Below are 21,796 nucleotides of genomic sequence, written 5' to 3'. Positions count from 1 at the left end.
AGAGGCTCACCTCTGCAACTCCTCCTCCTGGATCCTCTCCTCGTCCCATACGAAAACACCGGAGAGCGCCGCCATCAAGGCAGAGGCATGACCGGGGCGGCCGCGCAGCCGGCGCCAGAAGCGTCCGAGTAGGGCGCAGCGCGAGCTCTCGGAATACAGGCGGCCGTAGAGCTGCGCGATCTGCTGCGCTCGCCGCACGCGCAGGCCCGTCACGAAGCGGCACTGATTGGCCAGCGCGGCCAGAAGGCCCCCGCCCCGCGCGCCCGCCAGCCAGGCGGCCAGGGTGGCCGGCGGCCTCCTCGGGAACATATCGGCCTTTGGATTCCCGCGCCTGCCGCTAGGCCAAGGAGTAGAAAGTGCTAGGGGGAGGCGGGCCGGGCCGGGCCGTCCGCGTTGTCCCCTTAACTGGTTGACCCCGAGCCCACCTCACGCTCCAGAAGCCAGGAGCCGCCCCTCATGCCTCTCTGCAGAAGCTGCTGAGGTAGAGTGGATTCTGAGGAGAGCGCCTCTGCACGAGGCCTTCTTGGTCCTGGCGGCCCGCTCGTCAGTGGGTACGGCGGAAGCTCGCGGGACTCCCGCGTCCCGTGCGCGGGAAGCAGAGCGGTGGACGTCCCGGGCCGCAGCAGGAGAGGTCCCGTGTGCCTGTGTCCGCCTCTCGCGCCGAGGGCGCGCAACCTAACTTGTTTGTTCCGTCCGCACTCTGATTGGACGCAGCCCAGAACCCTTGGCGCTCATTGGCTAAGACAAAGTGCTCATCCGCCCTTGCTGCGGGCTGCCTGTTAGCATGCTAGGTAGCGTAACGCGCGGGCCTGTCAAGGGCGCCTAGAGAGTGACCCTCGGACCCCTGCGCTGCAGCCATTTAGGGACGTCCCACCCCGTCCGGCGAAGAGGCACGGTCAGGTGTGGTGTTCTGTTGTGGAGAGAGACCCGGCCTGTTTTGCTGTTCTCTACACTCCAGGGAGGGGCGTGTTTGTGCTGGGTGGAGGGCGGTGCACACCTTGCGTGAACCCCGCACCTATCGCAGGCCAGGGTTCAACTACCGGGGACCTTCCTTGGCCCCCTTGCCGGGATTCCCCGAGCCCTCCTGAGTATCTGCAGCAGGGACACCGTTCTGCGTTCCAGCTCCGAGAGAGGACCGGTGTCTTCCTTAGGGCCGAGGAACACCTTGCAAAGAACTCCACAAGGGTGGGTGTCCCGTTGCAATCTGAAAATGTGTTAGGCCTGAGCAGTCTCCTTTTGACTCGAAGGAGGCAACGGAATAGGAGAGTAAACAGGTTTCCCAAACCTATCTTGCCACGTGTAACCTAATGGTTGCAAAATGGAGTCTCAGGATAAATCACTGTTTCAAACCAGGGCCTGGTGGCTCAGGCCTGTAATCCCAGCACTCCAGAGACTGAGACAGGAGCAATGCTTGCTTCGAGGCCGAGGCCAGCCTGTCTCAAAAATAAATGAGTAGATAAAGATTCTGTGTTCAGTCATAGGATGAATAGATGTCCTCAAGTGAAGAATCAGCCTGCCTCCATTTTAGTCTTAAAAGCCGTCTTATAGTAAAGACAAGCTAGATTCATTTCCTTTTATGAGTAAACTTGTTTCTCATGGATTGAGCTATGGCCCACTTGTAACCTTAACTACAAATAGTTCTGTACTGTCTGTTCCTAGAATGGTAATCATTTCTTTGTTTCAAAAAGTTGTTTATAACCATCTTGCAACCCTACCTTTGTTTTCAAAAGGTTATATAACCACCCACGACTACCATGTTATGCCCACCTTGCAACCATGTTTTTGTTTCAGGAGCCTTGTAGAACTAACTTGTTATGCTAACAGTGTGCTCCTGTAACCCGGCCATTTTATCCACCAAATCTCCCATTTGGAAACTCCCTACCACTGAGCTATAAAAATCTTGTCTTCCTCACATCCAAGGCTGACTCTGGAACCCCACCTTTGAGGGAGACATCCCGCATGCATGAATTAATTTGACCATGATGATTTGGGTCAGCAGTGGTCTTTCTCCTCCCATGTTTGCTATTAACACAAGATGCTTTACACTAAATTGTTTCTGTATGGTTTTTTTGTTTTTGTTTGTTTTTAACATAAGAATCTTAGCAGGGCATAGTGGCACATACCCTGAAGACCAGCACTCCAGAAACAAAGGCAGACTGGATCTCTGTACGAGGCCAATCTGGTGTATAAAGCAAGTTCCAGGACAGTTAGGTCTCTGTTATACAGAGAAACCCTGTCTCAAAAAACCACCAAAAGAGAAAAACAAACAAAGGAATCTTACTGACAACAAATATTGTAAAAACGTTTTAACAGAACACAGTTTTGCCCCTTGGTGAATGGGGCTACATTGGAGCCCTGTTTGGAGCAGGTAAAATATATAAGAAACATCAAATAATCTTTACTATCAAACACAGTAAAACTTACATTTAGGACAAGGATTAAAACCTTTTTCTCTCTCTCTGACCTTGGAAGACTTTTAAACAAATGTTTTAATCCTCTCCACCAGTAAAGCCTTTGTTTACTCAGAGGCCTGCTGCTCTATTATGTGGGTGACTCCTTTTCCTCTTCTTCCATTTCCTGAGTTCCAATGCTTTTCCACTAGTCATTTGCACAAGACTGTGAGGTTGGCCCTCAGCCAATGAGGAAAAGACACAGCCACCATCTGAGTTAGAGAAACCAAGTGCACTTCCTAGGTTGCTTTGTCTAGACTCTTCAATTGGAGCGGCAGTCTTTTTTTCTTTTTGACCCTAAACGTTTCTTTCTAACTAGAACCTGCAGAAAGCTCCCAAAGTAGTTTCTTGAAGCAAGGAAATTGGGGGTGGGGCAGGGGGACTTATGCATAATTATACTGGAGACCTGCCATTCCCTCTGTAGGTGGGCACATTCCTGCCGTGCCCACTCCTGCCTTTTCACACAGAACAAGTTAAAATGTCAGAGAGGTCTGGTGTGGCTTCTGCCTGTAATCAACCCCTGCACTCAGGAGGGCTGCTTCCAGTCCTAGGCCATCCTGGGCTACAGTGTAAGACCTTGCTGCAAAAGATGCAAACAAAGCTATTGGAGAGCGCAGCCTAGAAGCAAAGAATGTAAGGGGACAATGAACAGTTGTTAGGACTGAGCACCTTTCTGGTCTACTGTGCTGCCAGTAGGAGGCAGCATTTTATCCCTGCCTGTCAGCAAGAAACCGTCCTTGCATAGAATTGTGCTTACACCCTCACTAGTGTGTGCCATCTTAGATACTTGTACTAAATAAATTTTTCTCCAAAGGTTCAAAGAGAAGGATAATTTCTGGTAACTGAAATTTAGGCTTCTCCTGACCTATCCAGGCTGAATTTAGTGTAGAAATTGGTAATGTGTTTATTTCTTCTTGAGAGAAAATGATGGAGAAATGTGTAAGCAATAGAAAACAGTACTGGCCTTGAGCAATGAGAGGGTTGTAGTTTGCTGCGAACTGATTCCTGAGCCATTGAGGTCTGTGCTAACCCCAAACTCTCCATGGTCTGGGCTTGCTGTCTGCCTTAGAAAGCAGAATGGAGGGATTGTCCTCTGGAAAGACAGAGGTGTCTTCTCCTCTGAGAGCCTCCCACATTATCAGCTTTGACGTTTTCCAGGGAAATAGGGTGTTATGAGGAGTCAGGGTTTTTACAGTTGGGGTCAGGAGAACATAGCAACTGCAACTAGCAAATCCTGAGTATATTTACCTCTAGAACATAAAGTCAAGGGCTTCACCGAGACTGAATCAAAGTCCAGGGGCCTGGAAAGATAGCTGAGAATATTTGCTGGTCTTCCAGAGTTCATTTTCACCATATTGGGCGGCTTACAACCTGTAACTCCATCTCCAGGAGATCTAACACCTTCTTATGGTTTCTGGGGCACTCATACACATGTGGCATATTCTCATACAGACACACAAAATTAAACAAAAAGCGAGAAGCTGGAGAGGGGCTCAGCGGATAAAAGCATTGGCTGCTCTCCAGGTTCAGTTCTCAGCACCTACATGGTAGCTGGCACTTAGAACCCTATCTAGGGGACCAGACACCTTCCTCTGGCTTCCTTGGAGAGAGGCATGCACATGGTGCACATACTTACCTTCTGGTAAAACACTCAGACATATGAAATAGTAGTGAACAAAGTGGCTTTCTGGGCAGGCAGAACTTTTGAGAATGCCACCTTCTGTTCAGAGACCCACTTAAAACCATAACTTGTAGAGTGTTCAGAAGATGGATCCAGGAATCCAATAAAGTGTATGCTGCCTGTAAATCCAAACTTACTAGGCAATGTGCCTCTTTCTTAGTTGTAGGAGTCAGCCACAGTAACCTGTCCTTCACCTTATAAGGGATAGCTTAGGCCATCAAGATAACTTGGAGAAACTAAGCATGCTGGTGCACAACTTTAGTCCCAACACTTGGAAAGCAGGGGCAAGTGAATCTATGTGAGTTTGAGGCCAGCCTGGTTGACAAAGCAAGTTCCAGGACAGCCAGGGTTACACAGAGAAACCCTTTTTTTTTTTCTTTTTCTTTTTTTCGGAGCTGGGGACCGAACCCAGAGCCTTGCGCTTGCTAGGCAAGCGCTCTACCACTGAGCTAAATCCCCAACCCCAAGAAACCCTTGAAAAACAAAACAGATGGCTTGGTGGCTATGGACACCTCCTACCAAGCCTGGTGACATGAATTTAATGCCCAGAACCTGAGTGGTGAAAGGAGAAAATTAATTCCTGAAAGTTGTCTTCTAATGGCATATGCCATGGTGTGTGTACCTCCTCACACAAAAGTAATAAAAATGTGAAAGAAAGGGGTAGCTAACTACACTCTAGGATCAGTAGTTCTCAACCCATGGATCGAATGACCCTTTTACAGGGCTCACTAAGACTGTAGGAAAACACAAATATTTACATCACAATTCACAACAGCAAATTTACAGTTATGAAGTAGCAAATAAAAGTAATTTTTGGCTCGGGGTCAGCACAACCTGAGGAACTGTATTAAAAGGGTAGCAGCATTCAGAAGGTTGAGAACCACTGCCCTGGACCATTAGGACCCTAGAAGTCTTGTGGAGGAAGTTCCCCTTTCAGCACACATTTCTTATCAAGGTAGCTGGAATAGTTGCTAATTCCAGTCAGCCTCTTACTGTGTGATAGATAGACCAGTGTGGGACAGAGAAGGACAAGGTATCTTGGAGACAAGGCTGTGACAGGTACAGGAGTTGAGAATGAACCTTTCTTGTCCTGACAGTAACAAGGAGCAAACTGGCTTTTCGTTCATTTTTTTTTTTTCTTTTTCTTTTTTTTCGGAGCTGGGGACCGAACCCAGGGCCTTGCGTTTGCTAGGCAAGCGCTCTACCACTGAGCTAAATCCCCAACCCCTTCGTTCATTTTTAATTTGTTTTGCCTACATTATTTCTGTGTGAGAGTATCAATCCCCTAGAATGTCCTACAGACAGTTGTGAGCTGCCAATTGAACCCAAGTCTTTTGGGGCAGCAGCCAGTGCCCTTAACCTCTGAGCCAAGGGAGAGGAGGAGAATCATGAATAAACAGTTCTTGATAGTCTTGACTGGAAGTTGTGGGGGGCAAAGATTTATATCACTAACTACACATTGATTAGGGAATGCACTGACTTGCTTCAGCAACCAAACCACATCTGGAACAATTGCTGCAATTAGATTATGACCTAATTAGCTGACTGATAATCCACTCCATTTTCTGAGATCTGGGCCAGTCAGCAGGAGCAAAGGGGCACATGGAAGACACCACAAGCAACAAACTTAAGCATAGCGCTTGCTTCTGTTTGCACGGTGAAAGGACAGTGGTTCTATGAGGATCTTCTTCCATCCTTTATTTTACATCCCTCCTCTAAAGCACAGCAATTAAGGCCTAAACACAGCTAATGATGCAGCCCTCCCTGTGTTTGTGGGTTATGAGGCTCAAATGAGATTATGTAAGCTAAAGTACACTGAGGGCAGTGGAGATGGCTCAGGCTAAGAGCACTTGATATTTGTAGCGACATTTGTGAGAATTCTGGGATTTTGGTTTCTTTTAAAAATAATAGAATTAGTTTAAGAAGGTTCTTTCATTGTAATCCCAGGTGTAGGATGTGGGGCTGCTTCAGATTGCCCACAGCAGCTGACTGTGATTTGCCTCATGCTTTACCAGAAGAATGGTTTGCCAGCTGCAGATAATTGACATTTGGAATTGTGGGAATTTTTCATCGGGTACATAAATTGGAGGGCCCTGAGAGATGTGGTGGGTGGTTGTTGGTCATTTAGAAAGGTTTGTTGCTGTTCGTTAGTAGCTGTGATCAAAGAAGAAAGGAATTAGACTCAGGGATCTTTCTCTCTCCTTTCTCCTCTATCCTTGTTTCTCTCCCATCTAGTTTTAGGGGAGATAAAGGATGGGAAAAAGAAGAACTTTGCTACAAACTAGCAAAGACCAGCTACATATGTTTTCTTCAGAGGACGCAGGTTCAGTTCTTTTTTTTTTTTTTTGGTTCTTTTTTTTCGGAGCTGGGGACCGAACCCAGGGCCTTGCGCTTCCTAGGCAAGCGCTCTACCACTGAGCTAAATCCCCAACCCGCAGGTTCAGTTCTTAGCACCCATATCAGGCCACTCACAACCTCCAGTAATTCCAGCTCCGGGAGGTAGAATTTTCAGCTTCTAAGGGCACCTGCACTCACATGGCATATACTTGCACACAGACACATACACTCTTAAATACATTGTAAGGAGGATATAAAGAATAATGGCTATCTTTACTCACCTCCTTCTCCCCCTGCCCCTTTTTAAAAAATATATTTACTTAATGTATGAGTGTTCTGCTTCATATAGATCTGCAGGCCAGAAAAGGGCATCAGATCCCCTTTTAGGTGGTTGTGAGCCACCATGTGGTTGCTGGGAATTGAACTTAGGACCTCTGAAAGAGCAGCCAGTGTTCTTAACTGCTGAGCCTTCTCACCCTCTTCAGAGAAAAAGAGAAGACTAGAGGAATGGCTCAGTGCTAACAGCACTGCTGTTCTTTCAGAGGACCAGAGTTCAGTCTCAGCACCCACACGGTGTGGCTCTCAACTGTGGTCCAGCCTATCATCTCTCACCAAGCTTAATCATTCTTCCAAACCTGAAGTCCCCTTTCCTTCAAGAAGCCTTCCCCTGGGGCCTGGAGAGATGGCTCAGTGGTTAAGAGCACTGACTGCTCTTCCAGATGGACCTGAGTTCAATTCCCAGCAATCACGTGGTGGCTCACAACCATCTATAATGGGGTCCGATGCCCTCTTCTCGTGTGTCTGAAGATAGGTACAGTGTACTCGTATACATAAAATAAATCTTTAAAAAAGATTTTAAAGAAAAAAAAAGAAGCCTTCCCTTTTTATTATCTTTTATCTTTTGAGATTGCCTCACCCTATATCCTAGATTGTATTGGAAACTTATGTAGTGGAGGCTGCTTTGAAATCCTGCCTCAGCCTCCTTTCTGAGTGCTGGGATCATAGGGCTGGTTAGAGCTTTCCTTGACTGTCAGGTTTCAATCTTCTCAGGTTTTCTCTTTCCTGGCTGCCTTCAGGGCAAGAACCATATGAATTAATACCTTTGTTTGTGGCACTGTAGTTCAAACCCAAGGCTTTGCCCATGCACAGGCAAGCATTCTAGCTTATGTGTTAGTATTTTAGTATTCTCCACAAAACACGTTGGGTTCAACTATTTGCTGATGTTAAGGTTAACAAAAAATAAGAGCCAAGCATGGGTAGGGTTAGGTGGGTGGATCTCAATGAGTTTGAAGTCAGTCTGGTCTACAAAGTGACTTCTAGCCAGAGTTTAATAGCAACATCCTGTCTACAGGGGGAAAAAAAGGTTGGGAATGTAGCTCAGTTGGTAGAGTGCTTGCCTAGAATGCACAAAGTCCTGGATTTGATCTCAGTACCACCGACATAAATAGCCTATAATCCCAGCACTCAGAAATGGAGGCAGGTGGATCAGAGTTTACGGCCATCCTGGACTACATGAAATGCTCTCAAAAATAGTAATAAACAACGGAACAGAAAAATATATGGAACACTTCCCAAAAGCCAGATGGTGGTAGTGCATGCCTTTAATCCACAGCACTCAAGAGGTAAAGGCAGGGAGATTGCTGAATTCAAAACCTACTTGGTCTACATAGTGAGTTCCAGGATAGCCAGGACTGTTTTACACATTGAAACCCTGCATAAAACAAACAAACAAACAAACAAACAAAAAAAACAGACTGCCAACAAAATAGAAATATGTGTGTACGCATGTGTAAATTTTCCTTGCCCTTATGTTAGACTATAAGGAGACAAATCAGGAGAAAAATAAGGGGCATCCATATTGTTCCCACAAAAGCCCACCCACCACCCTGAAGTTTTACAAAAGAAAACCCCAACAAAAATAGTGCAGTAAGAGATGCCATCTCCAAGAAGGCGTCAGGAACATATGGGGTATGTGGTCTACCTCACCACAGGGTGTTCTCTTTTCAAGTGGGTTGCCATTTTCTAGGGATAGTCAGACAAGATGGGTCAAGTGAAGACACTTACAGGTCCTGCACTCTGAGAGAGCCATGTAAAGAGTAGACTGGAAACAGCCTCTTTGAAGTTCTTTTATTATCTAACTCCTCAGATACATGGTTGGACAGAGAAGGCCTCTACCTCCCTTTCAGGATCTTTGGAAAAGATACCTCACCAGGCACTGGGTTTTCTCCTTTGGTATAATGGACAAGCCAGTCTACTATGAATTTCTCCTGAGGAAAGAGCCCTCTCCCCCACTAATGAAGTCAAGTGTTTCCCCCACAGCTCATAAGGAACTGATATCCCCAAAGAGTTTGTCTCATTTCAGGCAGACTCATCCAGATTGGAGTCATCTTCTCTGTATGTCCTGCCTGAGCCCATCACAATGGCACTCCCACAAGAAAGGCACAGAGAGACTGCAGGCTATTTGAAAACAAAGGCTATATAAAGTTTATTAGTTCTTTTTTGTCTCCCCACAGAACTTTATATTCCATACTGTCCTGGCCCAGGGCACAGGCACCTCTGAGTGAGAATAATCTAGACAGAACGGCCTTTCCTCTAGGTACATCAGTCACTTTGTGTTTTCAAAGGCTTGTCTTTGCTGTCCTTACCCAACACAGCTCTCTTTTTGAGGCACGCTTGAGTTACAAGGCTGATCCCATCTTCTAGTGCATATGACAGGGATGGAGATCCTGGGTTCTCTACCCCAGCACCTAGCTGTGATCATTCTTTCCTCCTCTTACCAGGCCTGAGGGTCCTCCAATGTATACCTGCCCCCCAATTCTCACACTCTCAGGTGCTTTTCTTAGTATCAGCAGCCCCTCCACCTCACCATAAAACTGGATCCCCTTTTCTTTTAGCGCCCTCCTATGGCTTCCCATTGCTTTGAGGAACATTAGATGGGTCTGCACCATCCCACTTCACAGCACATCCTGACCACTACTGCCATTCCCTCAGAGGGAACAGCCCCTCCCTGAAATGCTCTCCCACACAACCCAGGCTCCCCACCTGGAAGATGTTAGTAATTATTCTGGTTAGATCCAGCCTCCCATTTCTAGCATAGGGCTTTCCCAACGTATCCAGGAGACTACTCATTTCACTGTTTCCTTGTGGCTGAGTCTGTCTCCTGGGCTAAGTAAGTCCTAGGAGAGAGGGTCCTGTCAGTCTTCCTATTTCTTTCATGGGGCTCAGTGTTTTGTGCATAATCCAATGGACCCTTCTTAGACATGTGTGAGTGGACACATAAGGAGAAGATTATCAGTTTCCAGGAAAGACATGCATCCTGCTAGGAATGGAACACTTGCCAAAGAGAGCCCTAAATGTTTTCACACACTTGGGGTCCAGTGCGTGGGTTGAGAATGAATGAACTAAAAGTGTGGGTAGCCATCAAGGTTTCACCCAACAACTGCCTGGAGAGTGACCGCAGGTCTTGCTCCCAGAGTCATTTTTATTTTCAGGCTTCTCCCAGTAAGTACCAGTAGAGGTCTGAAACATCTCTTCTGCAGCTAATCAGGACATGCAGAGAGGCAGCTCAAGGTCTGGAACTGAGATTTTGGGCACAGCCACCTACTGTTTCTAGCTGTGGGCTTTGAGAACTTCCTCTGTGAAAGGTGTCAGGAATGGGAGGCTCCCAAGGACCAAAATGTTGTGCGTGTTGCAGGCGCATGCCAAGTCCCTCCTACCTCTGCTCCATATTACAAGCTTCATCAGTGAATGCCTTCTGCTTCTCTGAGAGGAAGAGAACAAACATCTGGAAAATTGTGACAAAAATGACAGTCAGCCACTGGCATTTGCATTCTCATTTGTAGTTCCTGGTTTTTGTTTTGCCTTTTAATTTTTTCCCTAGAAAAGAAAAACACAACCAGAGTAATCTATATGACAAACTACCAGTGTGAGAATGGCAGGGAAAAGAGAAAGGCCAGAGGAACGGGAAGCTAGTAAAAAGTGGGTTCCAAATCACAAGGAACGGTCCACAGGGTCCAGTCCTCATTCACTTTGGCATGCATGTTTGGTGCTGGACTTCTGGCTTGCTCCCTCAGGTGCCATGTTAGAGAGCTGGACACACACCAGAAGCCTGTCTATGATGAGCTCAGAACATCAGACAGGCAGTCATAACTTAGCCCCTTGATTCTGTGCTCAGGCATCACCTGGCAGCCTTTCTTGCCTCAGAGAGGGGTCTGAAGAATGGGAGAGTCATCCTGGGGCACACTTTGGCATTACAGCAGGGAACTCCAAGCAGATGCTTTCTTATGGGCACACTTGGTCTTCATCTGCATAGGCATTTGTCCACATATTCACCACTCTTTCTGGCCAAAGAATGGGGAGTTGACAGTCTTCTTGTAGTCACAGTTCAACAACTGTATTCATTCTCCATTCTTGTTCAAAATGTCTGTTGTCTTATGGGTGGTAGGAGATTGGGATTCATTTTCCCTTCAGTTAGCACTAGACTCTTACTCCAGAGAAGCTCATAACTGAACAAGAACAGCTTGCCTACCTGGATCCATGCTGCAGGCCTCTCAGGTCTCACCTACCTTATGCCCCAGATCTCCAGGGGGAAAAAAAACACCCCCCACCCCCCCAAAAAAACTGGACCCAAGGCAAACAGAATAGCTAGAGTAACAGCCCAGTAGCACACCACAAGACCAGCATACATTCCAGAACGGGAGAGGGGCATGCAGCAAGCTGTAGCCCCAAGTCACAGTCTAGGGCCACATTGACTCTGAAGGCTACAGCCAGGCCTGCACATCTGACAGGGTCCTGACACCAACCTATTGGGCCTCTGGGTGGAGTACCTGTGTGGAGAGTGGAGGGTCCTGCCCTACTTGGCCCCCTGTCCCTGAACTGAGGCCAGGTTACATCTCAGTGCCACAGTTCTGAGGAGCACCACGCTGGCCAGCCAGCCAGGCCATAGTTCTCAGCCCCGTGGGGGCCATGTGGCCCTAGTTCCACAGAAAGGCCCCAGGGAGCCACAGCTGCCTGGAAGAAGGAGCCAGGACAGAAAGCCTGCATTCTGTTGGAGACTGGGAGGCGTGACTATAGGCTCAGAGGGAGCTATGGTCCAAAATATTGCAGAGCCATAAAGGATGGGCTACATTTCTGAACAACAGCAGCTTTATCCCTGTTTTAGAAAGAGAGTATGGCTGCTATTGCTTGGTTTTGTTTTTCTCCTTTCAAAACCACTCACATTAAAAGGTGAAGGGGCTAGGGCACTCAGCCCCCTTCACTGGGGTCCTCAAAAGAGTCAGTCTCTTGTCTGGTTCTGCTTCCTTGCCTGGTTCTAACCACAGGAAGCCAGGGCCGGGCAGGAGAACAGTTGTATTGCTCCCCAGCAGTGATTCCTTCTCTCCAGAAAACCAGAACACACATGAGGAGTGGCCTGGAGACTAAAGTGCAGAGAATCCACAATGTGGATGGCTGGGCCTGGGCACTCTAGAAGAAAAGAGGGATCAGCCCAGAGATACACAAGTGGCACAAATGCTGGGCCTGGCAAAGTGAACCTGCATGGCACAGTCCCTTCCCCTTGTGCTCTGTTGGTACCTCTCTTAGGGACTGGCCACTACCAGCAGCAACCCAAGGAGAGGAAACTTATCTGACCATCCCTGGTTGGAAGGAGCTAGTGAATAGGAAAGGAGCAGAGGGTGCTGGGAGGGAAAGAGTACATTATATAAAATCAGAGTCCCAGCTCTGCAGAGCAGGGACACATGGACAAGCCTAAAGGCAGAGTGTCTCCTGGAGAAGGTTTGGTGAAGATGGTCAGGGTCCTACAGGTGAGACCTGCTGGGGGAAGTGGCTCCTCTGGGTATAAAAGGAGCTGTGGCACTGGGGGGAAGGGCTGCTGAGGAAGAGAGCCCCTGCTGGCATTATGGTGTGTAGGCAGGGGGTGGCTGGAATTGGTTGATGACCTCATACTCTGCTGGGTAGGGGTCATTCTCCTCCATCTCAGATAGCAGCTCCAGTGCTTGTTCTTCTTCCTCTGTTGGATAGTGGCGCAGGAGGTTGGCTGCAGTAGCCAGGATTGAGGCTCCGCCAGCTCCTGCCACCAGGTAGAAGCTAACAGCAAAGGTGACATAGACTTGGGAGCCGTGGTACTTCTTATGCTGTTGCTGCTGGGCCAGGATGAGCTCAGAAGCCCAGTAGGAAAAGCCAATGACCGTAGCACACTGTAGGACTGGGAGACAGAGGAAGAGAACAAAAGAGGGTCAGCAGATAGGATGCTTAAGGACACAACCTCTCACCCTGAGCTCAACTTGTCCAGCCAAGGCCCTAAGAACTTTTTTGGCTATTTGACTCTTGCCTTGGGGCCGTGGATAGTTATCTGACCCATCCTGAGTAGATCGGGTCTAGATTAAGAATTACAGTTCAACGGCAGACAGCTTGCTTAACATATATAAGGCCCTGGGTCAATCCCCAGCACCACCCTATGGACCCAAAAAAGGAAAAGAGGAAAAGAAAGAATACAACTAGATAATAAGGCTCCTGGATGGTTCTGGGCACTGAGAAGGAACAGACAAGATCATGAAGTTTTAGAAATTGAGCTGGGGCTGAAGTCAGTCACTATCAAAAGCCAAATCAACACATCAACCCAGACCTGGGTGAGGAAAGTGGCTGGACACAGCAGAGGAAGCAAGCTGGACAAGGAGATGGGGAGAAACAGACTATGCACACCAAGCATACTCTGCTGGCCTACTCCAGGCAAGACAGCCCAAGTCCTTCCAGGACTGCATCAAGCCCTGGATGTCTATGAACTTATATTGTCATTTTAGAAAGGCTTGAGATCCGACAGTAAGGCCCTCCAGGCCCTGAAAACCTAAAGCTGACCACACACCTTTCCACAGAGAGACAGTCCCACGTACCACTGCACTGCAGGGCAGGTCCTCTCCCATGTGAATAGACCCTGGGCTTACCAGTGAGGATGTGAGCGAAGGCATAGCGACGAGTAATCTTCAGAGCTGGATGCTTGGGCCCAAAGACATCCAACAGGAATGCAGAGAGACTACACAGGATGCCCAAGAAGCAGAAGGCAGCGATGACCCTCAGGAGAAGAACTGTTTGGGGGTTCATGCAGAAATCTGTGGACAGAGAATGGTGGCTTCATCCCTAAGAAACACACTGAGGCAAGCAGTGTACCTGAAAGGATCTTGGTTCCCCTCCGCCAGGGTCTCTGGGAGACAGAAGCCCTCCAGGGTTCTGTATGCGCTCCTGCCACCAGCTTTAAGGGACTTCCCTGCTGCAAACTGGAGTTATCTGCATGTACACCTCAAGTCCCTTTCCAAGAAGACTAGTCTAGGCTGACCGTGTTTCATTGCACTTGTCATGTTCTTTGGTTTTAATTTCTTTGTGAGACAGGATCTCATGTATCCCAGGCTGACCTCAAACTTGCTGAGCAGAGATGGAAGATGACCTTGAACTTGTGACCTTCCTGTCTCCACCTCTACAGGGCTAGAATTATAGGCATGTACCGTCACACGTAATTTTATGGCACCAACCAAAGGACTTCCTGTATGTTAGGCACTCTACAGACTGAGAGTGCCCAATCCCACACCCCTTTTGCTTTTGAGAGTCTCATTGTGTAGCCCAGGCTGGCTTCAAACTCTTTACCTCAGCCTCCTGAGTACTAGAAGTACAGGTGTGTGTTACCAGACCTAGCTTCAAATCATTTTTCAAAATCCTGACAATTAATTAAGCTGGCACATTAAGCTATTTTGCTAAAGAATGCTTTGGGCCAGATGGGAAAGGCCATTGATTTCTGAGCTGAAACAGCCAGAGAGAGCAAGGCCAGAGGTCAGTAAATGCTCATCCTCCGCTTACTCACTCATTTCTTCCTTTTTCATTCCAAAACAGACACTGAACTTGGAGACACTGAGGTAGTGAAGTAAGTTAAGTCAAACCCAGAAGGCCAAAGATTATATGATTATGTTCAAGAGATGCCAAGAAGGCAGAGTCACTGACACAGAAATGATGGCTGCCAGGAGCTGGAGAAGGGGGAGGCAGTGTGTTACTGAATTTTGAATTTTCAGCTTGGGATCATGAAAAGGTTCTGTAAATAGACAGTGGTGAACAAGGATGTGAATACATGCTGCTGAGCTGGCCAGGGGCTCACCCTTGCAACCATAGTACTTGGGAGGTGTTGCCAAGAGGTTCAGGAGTTCAAGGCCAGTTTCTTTTACTCACAAATCAGGCCAGCCCACTCCCAGAAGCACCTCCACAAAAAAGGGAGAGTAGACTCGGTTAGTACTAGACAGCTGAAATGCAAGCCAGCAATGGAAAAGTTAGGAAGTCATACCCCAAGATTCAGAAATGACAGCATGCATATGCTACCAAATAGGGAGGTAAACCAAGGAAAAGTGCTAAAACAGGAGAGACAGCATTCAGGAGTCCCCAGAGTGACAAACATGCACCAAAACAGAACAACTTGTACTTCTTTGCAGTATTTAAATACCTTTCTAAAATTTTTTCTTCAATTAAATAATACTGTCAGTCTCCTTTGAAAGGTATGCAAACTATGATGGCCTCCCAAGTATAGAAGAGAATAAAGGCTGATACAAAAAGGAGCCAAAGGCAGGGTGTGTTTTATTGCCAAGTGTTTTCCTTTGAGCTGGTTAAACTTACAGGCTACAGACTCCTTTCTTGAGCTTTAATGTCAAATTCAGAATCTGAAAATAACAATCTTCAATTTCTAGTGCACACCTCGATCACCAAGGTGCCGCTGCAATCATGTACCAGGCTCCTAGAGGTCTGGAAGCTGAGAAATTCCCCATACAAGTAGTCCATGTCTCCAGTTCCAAGAAACACCAGTACCAAGCACCACAAGAATGTAGACAGATGGAAGAAAGACCGAGGAGCTGAGTGGTAGACCCACTGCCAACAAAAAAGGCTGACTCCAGCAGATGCAGGCCACCATAGGATCTTGGGCTGTAGGAGATACCAAGCATTTTGTGACTGATATGTGTATACAGCCTTGGCCTCAGAATTCTCCAGGTAGATGCTGGCTGGGCCCAGACAAGACTCAGATGGCTGCTCCATCTGGCTGCCTTCAGAGCCATCAGTCATGATCTTAACTGCATGTGTTTGGGACCAACATCTAGCTTGGGTGATTACCTACTGCCATCGAGCTTGCCTGTCTATGAGTTCTGCCAGAAGCCAGCATCGACCCTCATTGCATCCAGCACTGCCTACTTCACACATAGGGGGATTCTGAAGGGACCTAGGAAGAAGGCTTGAAGAATGAATGGCTGATTCCTGGTTCTGATTTGAACATTATTGAAAACTGGACCAGTTCTTTTGGGGGTCTGCATGGCATGTGGGTATGCCGTGGCAGAACTAAGTGTTCTAGTGCCACCAAGAATCCCTGCCGTAGGCAGGGTGTAAGGACAGACATCACAGGCCGCTTTGCAGCAGTTCACTCAGTGTAGACAGGCACTGTGTAAAGAAGGGGACACAAGACATTTCAAAGATATTGGGTTTTGATAATGGTTGGATACAAGATGTTCTTTTTATTATCCTTGAAAATATGCACCTGATATATCCGCGCCTATGTGCTTTTCAATTTTAAAACTTTTATTTTAATAAATAAGATCTGCACATGATAGAAAGCTTCAAGAAAGACACCCGTTTGATTGCTCTTCCCAAATGCAAACATGGCTGGAGGTACAGGAGCCTGTGCACACAGATAGCCAAGCGTTATCTTTGCTAAGCCTGACTGCCACCCTGGAAATCATGTGACTCTGCAAATAAGGAGTCAGAGGCTCCAGAAGATGAAGTAACTTCCTTCAGGCCACACAGTGACCCCCAGACACTGCATCATATAGCTCAGATGAGGAGTCAGAGGCTCCAGAAGGTTAAATGACTTCCTCCAGATCACACAATGACCCCCAGTCACTGCACTGTGCTGCTTGGAAACCGCTAAGCACTCACTGGCAGCCTTTGTTATTTCCTTGATGGAAACAATCAATCAAACTCTAAGGAGGTATATTGAAAAGAAGGGTCAGATGAATAGTATAAATGCTGTCCAAGACAGCAGCTGCTGAGCTCAGGGAAAAATAGTGTAAGGACTCAAACCCACTCCAGCAGCAGCAGGAGCAGCAGCAACAAGAAGAAAGCATGAAAAGTGTGAATCACTGAGTGATGAGCAGTCCTCATGCAGGGACTTAAGAGAAAACTGGCTTCATCTGCTGTGTAAACCTCTGTAGCACCAAGCGCATCTGAGTCCAGCCAGCCAGAGACACAAAAGCTTCCAAAGGCTAGATAGGTAGGTATGTGTGACTTACTGTAAGGGAGAAAGGGCATGTGGGGCTGGGGCTAGTCCAGCCTCACTAGGGTGACTCTAGCACAGAGGAAGAGCTTCTGACACCAGATTCAAGCATGTCTGTTTCAACTGCCCTTCTCTGCTACAGAGCTATAGTGGTCCCCACCCTTCCTAACGATTACAGCTCTTTAACACAGTTCCTCATGTTGTAATGACCCCCAACTGTAGAATTGCTTTGTTGCTACTTTATAACTGTAATTCCCTGTGTTTTACAATGGTCTTAGGCAACCCATATGAAAAAGTTGGTTGACTCCCAAAGGGGTTGTGAACCACAGGTTGAGAACCACTACCTTAAGAGGAAAGCCAAATGTGAAATGTCCCAGAGAATGGTGGCAGGGGTTAGGGGTGTCTTAGCATGAGGTAAGACCAGAATCAAGACCTGATCAAGAGCATCTGCTAGGGTGAGAAATCTTAAAGTCTCTCTGGCTTCCCTTCTTAAAATAACAGTACAGCAGGGAGGGCAAATAGCACTCCTTTCCCTTAGAGGCCTTCCAGAGATACAAAGGCCCCTGAAGGCTAGGTAGGTAGATACATTCGACTTATTGTGGAAGAGAGAAAGGCCATGTGGGGCTGGGCTTGACTTTAAATTTGACCAGTGGTTTGGTATACTACATTTCACAGTATGCTGTGTCTTCCCTCCAGTTGTGTACTGGCATGTTTATTTTGGTAAACACTGCTTGACTACCCCTTCTAGTCATCACAGAAGGAGGCAGCTGCTATGTAATAAGATCCTAAGGAACTGACTTTGACCAAGGTCATTGGTGAGTCACAGGGCTGGATTTGTTTTGAATGCTCTGTGTCTTCCGGTCTACCTGTCAGTGGTTGACCTCCTCCTGACCCGTATGTGCTAAAGGCAGCAAAGCTAAAGTGGTTTTAGACGGGCTTCCTGCTGTTCTCCCTTCCCTCCTTTCACAAAAGGGTTCCACTGTACTAGAGAAATCCCCACTGCCCAGTCTCTCTGAACACCTTCTCCCAGCTTGGCACCCTCTCACTGCAACCTGACATGGACCACCAGCAGGGTACTCTAGTGTCCAGATAGGTCATGTTACAGATGTCAGTGGTGTTAGCCAAGCCACCTGAGGACAGCCCCAAGGGCCTGGTGGTGGCAGCAGTATCTGTCACCACCCATCAGGTGCACAGGCCCTCCCTGGAAGATCCTTGGTTCTTCAGTGGCTGTTGGCAGCCTTGAGTCACTTGACATCAAATCCCAAACTTCCTCATTCTCCAAAACTGCTTCCTGAAGCTGGTGGTGGGGGTGCCCTTTGCTGGCCACACTAGAGAGGCAGAAAGGGCTTTCAGGGCCTCTGTTCCTGACACCAAAAGTCTGGGTATTTCTAAGCTTTCTCTGGACCTAAGCCCAGAGAAGCTGTGAGAGAATTCAGAACAGAATCTGTTGAGCTGGCATTTGCTAAAGCATTCACAGATCTGGTCACATGGCAAGGGTGAGTAGCTCAGCCTTGGGTTCACCATGTTGATACCTGAGATAGTATGGGAGCTAAAAAGCACAGCTCTGGCTGGGCTTGTGATAGAAACTCAACCAGAGCAGCTTCGGCTTCCCAAATCCCCTCTGTGCCTCACAAAGGGTCTTTTTGTGTGTGTGCCTTGTATGTGTACATTTCCTCACCCCTGATAAAAACTTTTCTCTACTGGCAAACAAACAGCCTCCCTAAAAAAACAAAAACCAATAGAACAGAAAATGGAAAATTAAACATAGCTCTAACAGAAAGGAAAAGAAGTTCGGGGCAGGCACTAGGTATGGTGGTAATAAGAGTGTGGACTTCAGAGTCACCACTTGGATAGGCTGTAAATCTGAGTAGATTACTTAAACCTGAGCATTTGTGAATAAGAATTAAATTAAGGCAAATATTAAGTGAGCTTAGCTCCATGCCTGGTACTGCTTACACTGGTGTCTCCTAGCCCACCTCCTTCTGTTACCTGCCTCAGAGTCCTGGGACGGAGGGTCTGTATTTGCCCAGCACAGCTCCACTCCTTCCTGGGACTGGACTATTCCAGGCTCCCACGGTAGATATTTGATAGGCTTAAAAATCAGCAGTCACGGGGTTGGGGATTTAGCTCATTGGTAGAGTGCTTGCCTAGCAAGCGCAAGGCCCTGGGTTCAGTCCCCAGCTCCGAAAAAAAGAAAAAAAAAAATCAGCAGTCACACAGGATACCACATGCCTGAAGGTCTACTAGACACCCCAAAACACAGAGGTAGAGAGCAGCAGAAGAGAAGCTCCAAGGGACCAGATTCCTTGCCTTCTGCAATGGCTCACAAGGCCCCACTGCCAATGCTCCTATTTATAGACAGGAGCCAAGTGATCCTGGCATACATGGGCCAAGGAGATGGGCAGAGAAGGCAAACTACATGCAGGTTAAGAAAGAGATCAAAACATGTAGCAAATGCAATGTAATGGCTAAGATAACATGTTTGAAAAGGACAAAAATCTGGTTTGATTAATTTCTTAGAAAGGGCAAATATCTGTGAACAAACAAAAACTTGCACAAGAACTAATTGTATTTTAACATGCCTCTGATGGCAACATACACCCAGGCAGAGTATCGTGATAGCCTTCTTTACAACCGATGAAGAAAAACAAAAGATAAACACAATTAAGGAGTCAGCGCCACTTTGTTCTGGCATCAACTGATGGGAGGCAGTATCGGTGATGCCACCATGCAGGGCAAGCATGGAGAACTCGATTCTCTTCTCTTTCTGGATCTCTGAAACAAGGATGAAAGATCAGACTGCCTCTCTCCCCACCGCTAGAATACTATGACCTCCCATTCCAAGGATGACCTACAAAGGACAATCATCATAAACTCTCCCAGTTTGTGTGTGACACTCAGCTCCTGAAACGGAAACACCATGGAATCAAATACAAAAGGCCTGAGTGAAGAACGCAAAGAAATGGAAAGGCATCCAGATTCAAACTCCACAGCCTTTGTGCCATCAGATATATGCTAAAGAAGACCTACATCCAGTGTATAATCATGGTCTTAAAGAGCCAAACTCAGGAATAAGGTAAACAATATCTCAAACCAGAAGCCTTTATCCTGTTCTCCATAGAAATCTTCCTAAAGATTCCTGAATGTGCATATATACAAAGAGAAGCAAATTGTACAAGAACTCACCTAGAAAGACAATACAAGATAAGGCTTCTCAGTCTAGACCTACATTAGGGTTATTTCAATGCACTAACCTTTTCACCAAATCCTAGGGCCTGAGCCCTTCATGAGAGACCTTGCACATATCTAACAGGAATGTATTAAAACTAAAGAATGTCAAAGAAAGGTGAGGACTTTTGAGATTAGTTCAAAGGACTTGGGTCCCACTGACCACTTTTAGGTTAAAAATTAGGAAGTACATTTCTGCTTTCACATTGCACAGCCTTTCTCCTCACTCCTAGAAACTGAGGAGAAGCTCTGAGGCTTCTGAGTCAGGCCCTCTTCTAAGCTCTGGACTCCTATTTCATCCAATAAACAGATCAGATGCTTTCTTCTGCCTACTGGTCTGGGAAATCCGCTGATGAATAAAACAACCATTTCATTCAGGCATACCTATAAAGGCATGGAAAACCAAATTCCAACTGTCGAGGGTGTTAATAGAACTGACATCTGATGACCTGGAATGCCACAAGTCTCCTCTATTGTAAGTCCAATGATCATAGAGTACTAAAATGTCTTTTACAATTAGTCATATTAACAATTCTGATTTCTCCATCAATCAAGCTGCCCCAAACAACTTTTCTGCATCTCACATGTCTGTTAGAGGGGGCGGCTAACTGTGATACCTCACAATCACCCTTTTTTCTTCTACCTTCCTCTGGGAGAATCCTAAAATAGCAGCACGACAGTGAGGAGTAGGTGCTTGGATGAATAACATCAAAATTAATAAGGGGCTAGACCCCCAAACAGAGCCACCTGGTGGGCATGAACACCAAGCAAGAATGGGGCTGTTTCCTTTGACAAGTGACTGCCCCTCTAGTTATCTATATACTTCAGCCAGCCCCATATCTTTTCTGCACCACCCCTCAAGCCAGGAGAGCAAGAGCTCAGTGCTCTCACCTTTTAGCAGATCCGGGTGCACATAGCCCAGCACGTCTGAGACCCCCAGCTCCTGGCGGGAACAGGTGCCTCCATGGATGTGCAACCAAGCGGGCTCCGCGAGGGCAGTGCACAGCGCTGTGATGGACAGGGCGCCAGGCAGGGCCGAAGCCAGGCTCCGCTCCGGCTGCTTAGGAAGAGCGCTGCTTCCCGGGCTTCTCCGCCGGCGCCCTCCCGGCAGCCCGGCGCCTCCAGGGGCATACATGCCCGGGGCTGCCCGCTGTAGCTCTGCGGTAGCTGGTAGTGGCCGCCGACCTCAGCGGGGAACGCAGAGCCTGTCTGTACCCGGGTGGAGAGCAATGCAATGGGCGACTGGCCCGGAGCTGTCAGGGCCGGCACCAGAGACTGCGGGGTGGGACCCAGGGCTGAGCACGGACCAAAGGACTGCGGGAATTCGGGGGGCGGGGACCAAGGGCTCTGGATGAGGGGTGCTGGATCAGGGATCGGAGACGGCAGGGGACTAGATAGGCTGTGGACATGCCAGGATGAACGGGCGGAGGTACTGGGGGGTCGGCTACTGGTAAGGGGACCGGAGGAGACTTGGACCCGGGTTATTAGACAGAGGGGTGCTGAGGGGCGGAGGATGCGGCTGGGCCGCCAAGATCAGGAGTCCGCACTTTGAAGTGCGTCCTAAGCCACAGTAACCCTCCCTACTCTAGTCCCTGCTCCTCACCGGTCAGCAGGCCTCAGGGCTGGGATGGCGCCGCTTCGCCCGGTCACAGGCTTCTTAGCTGCCGGGGCCAAGAGATCCCAGGCCCCAATCCCGCAACGCCCAGACGGACCCTGGCCGATGCACTTCCGGCTTCCTCCAACCCCACCCACCCCCGCCTCCTCCTTCTCCGGCCCTCCGCCCTGCCCCCCCCACCCGTCGCGTCACTGTGTGCG

At 47.9% G+C, this 21,796-nt stretch overlaps 2 protein-coding genes and 1 long non-coding RNA gene across 6 annotated transcripts in view; 1 reads left to right on the top strand and 2 right to left on the bottom strand.

Annotated features, from left to right (window-relative positions):
* The window catches only part of Stard7 (StAR-related lipid transfer domain containing 7), a 28,568-nt gene extending 27,891 nt beyond the window's left edge, over positions 1-677 (bottom strand). Inside the window, exon 1 of one of the 3 annotated variants that reach the window (XR_015682763.1) lies at positions 11-677. Coding sequence is in view for 1 of the 3 variants with exons in the window: in NM_001399278.1 (NP_001386207.1) it covers positions 11-309 (299 nt within the window). In the remaining 2 variants the exon portion in view is untranslated. 3 annotated transcript variants of the gene reach the window in all.
* Positions 678-781: 104 nt separating this feature from the next.
* On the top strand, positions 782-16,094 carry LOC147995676 (uncharacterized). Its single transcript, XR_015684591.1, has 2 exons — positions 782-1,185; positions 15,183-16,094. It is a non-coding gene; the product is annotated as an uncharacterized LOC147995676 (long non-coding RNA).
* Tmem127 (transmembrane protein 127) lies at positions 8,927-21,717 on the bottom strand. Of its 2 annotated transcripts, NM_001100978.1 has the most exon segments (4): positions 8,927-12,670; positions 13,407-13,571; positions 20,873-21,190; positions 21,585-21,717. In NM_001100978.1, coding segments are annotated over 3 exon segments (717 nt in total). In that variant the 5' UTR covers positions 21,117-21,190; positions 21,585-21,717; the 3' UTR covers positions 8,927-12,362.
* Positions 21,718-21,796: the final 79 nt, after the last annotated feature.

The sequence above is a fragment of the Rattus norvegicus genome, chromosome 3 (assembly GCF_021556685.1).
Source record: "Rattus norvegicus strain SHRSP/BbbUtx chromosome 3, alternate assembly SHRSP_T2T, whole genome shotgun sequence".
NCBI lineage: Eukaryota > Metazoa > Chordata > Mammalia > Rodentia > Muridae > Rattus > Rattus norvegicus.
The sequence above is the reverse complement of the archived record's forward strand: the minus strand, read 5'-3'. Positions and strand labels throughout refer to the sequence as shown.

What these genes read in the sequence shown, in the direction of transcription:
- Tmem127 (XM_087652122.1), bottom strand. Translation starts at nt 21,116, where the DNA reads ATGTATGCCCCTGGAGGCGCCGGGCTGCCGGGAGGGCGCCGGCGGAGA. An exon ending in GCACCCGGATCTGCTAAAAG is followed by an intron (nt 13,572 to 20,872) that starts GTGAGAGCACTG and finishes CTCTGTCCACAG; the next exon opens with ATTTCTGCATGAACCCCCAA. An exon ending in CTTCGCTCACATCCTCACTG is followed by an intron (nt 12,671 to 13,406) that starts GTAAGCCCAGGG and finishes TCTGTCTCCCAG; the next exon opens with TCCTACAGTGTGCTACGGTC.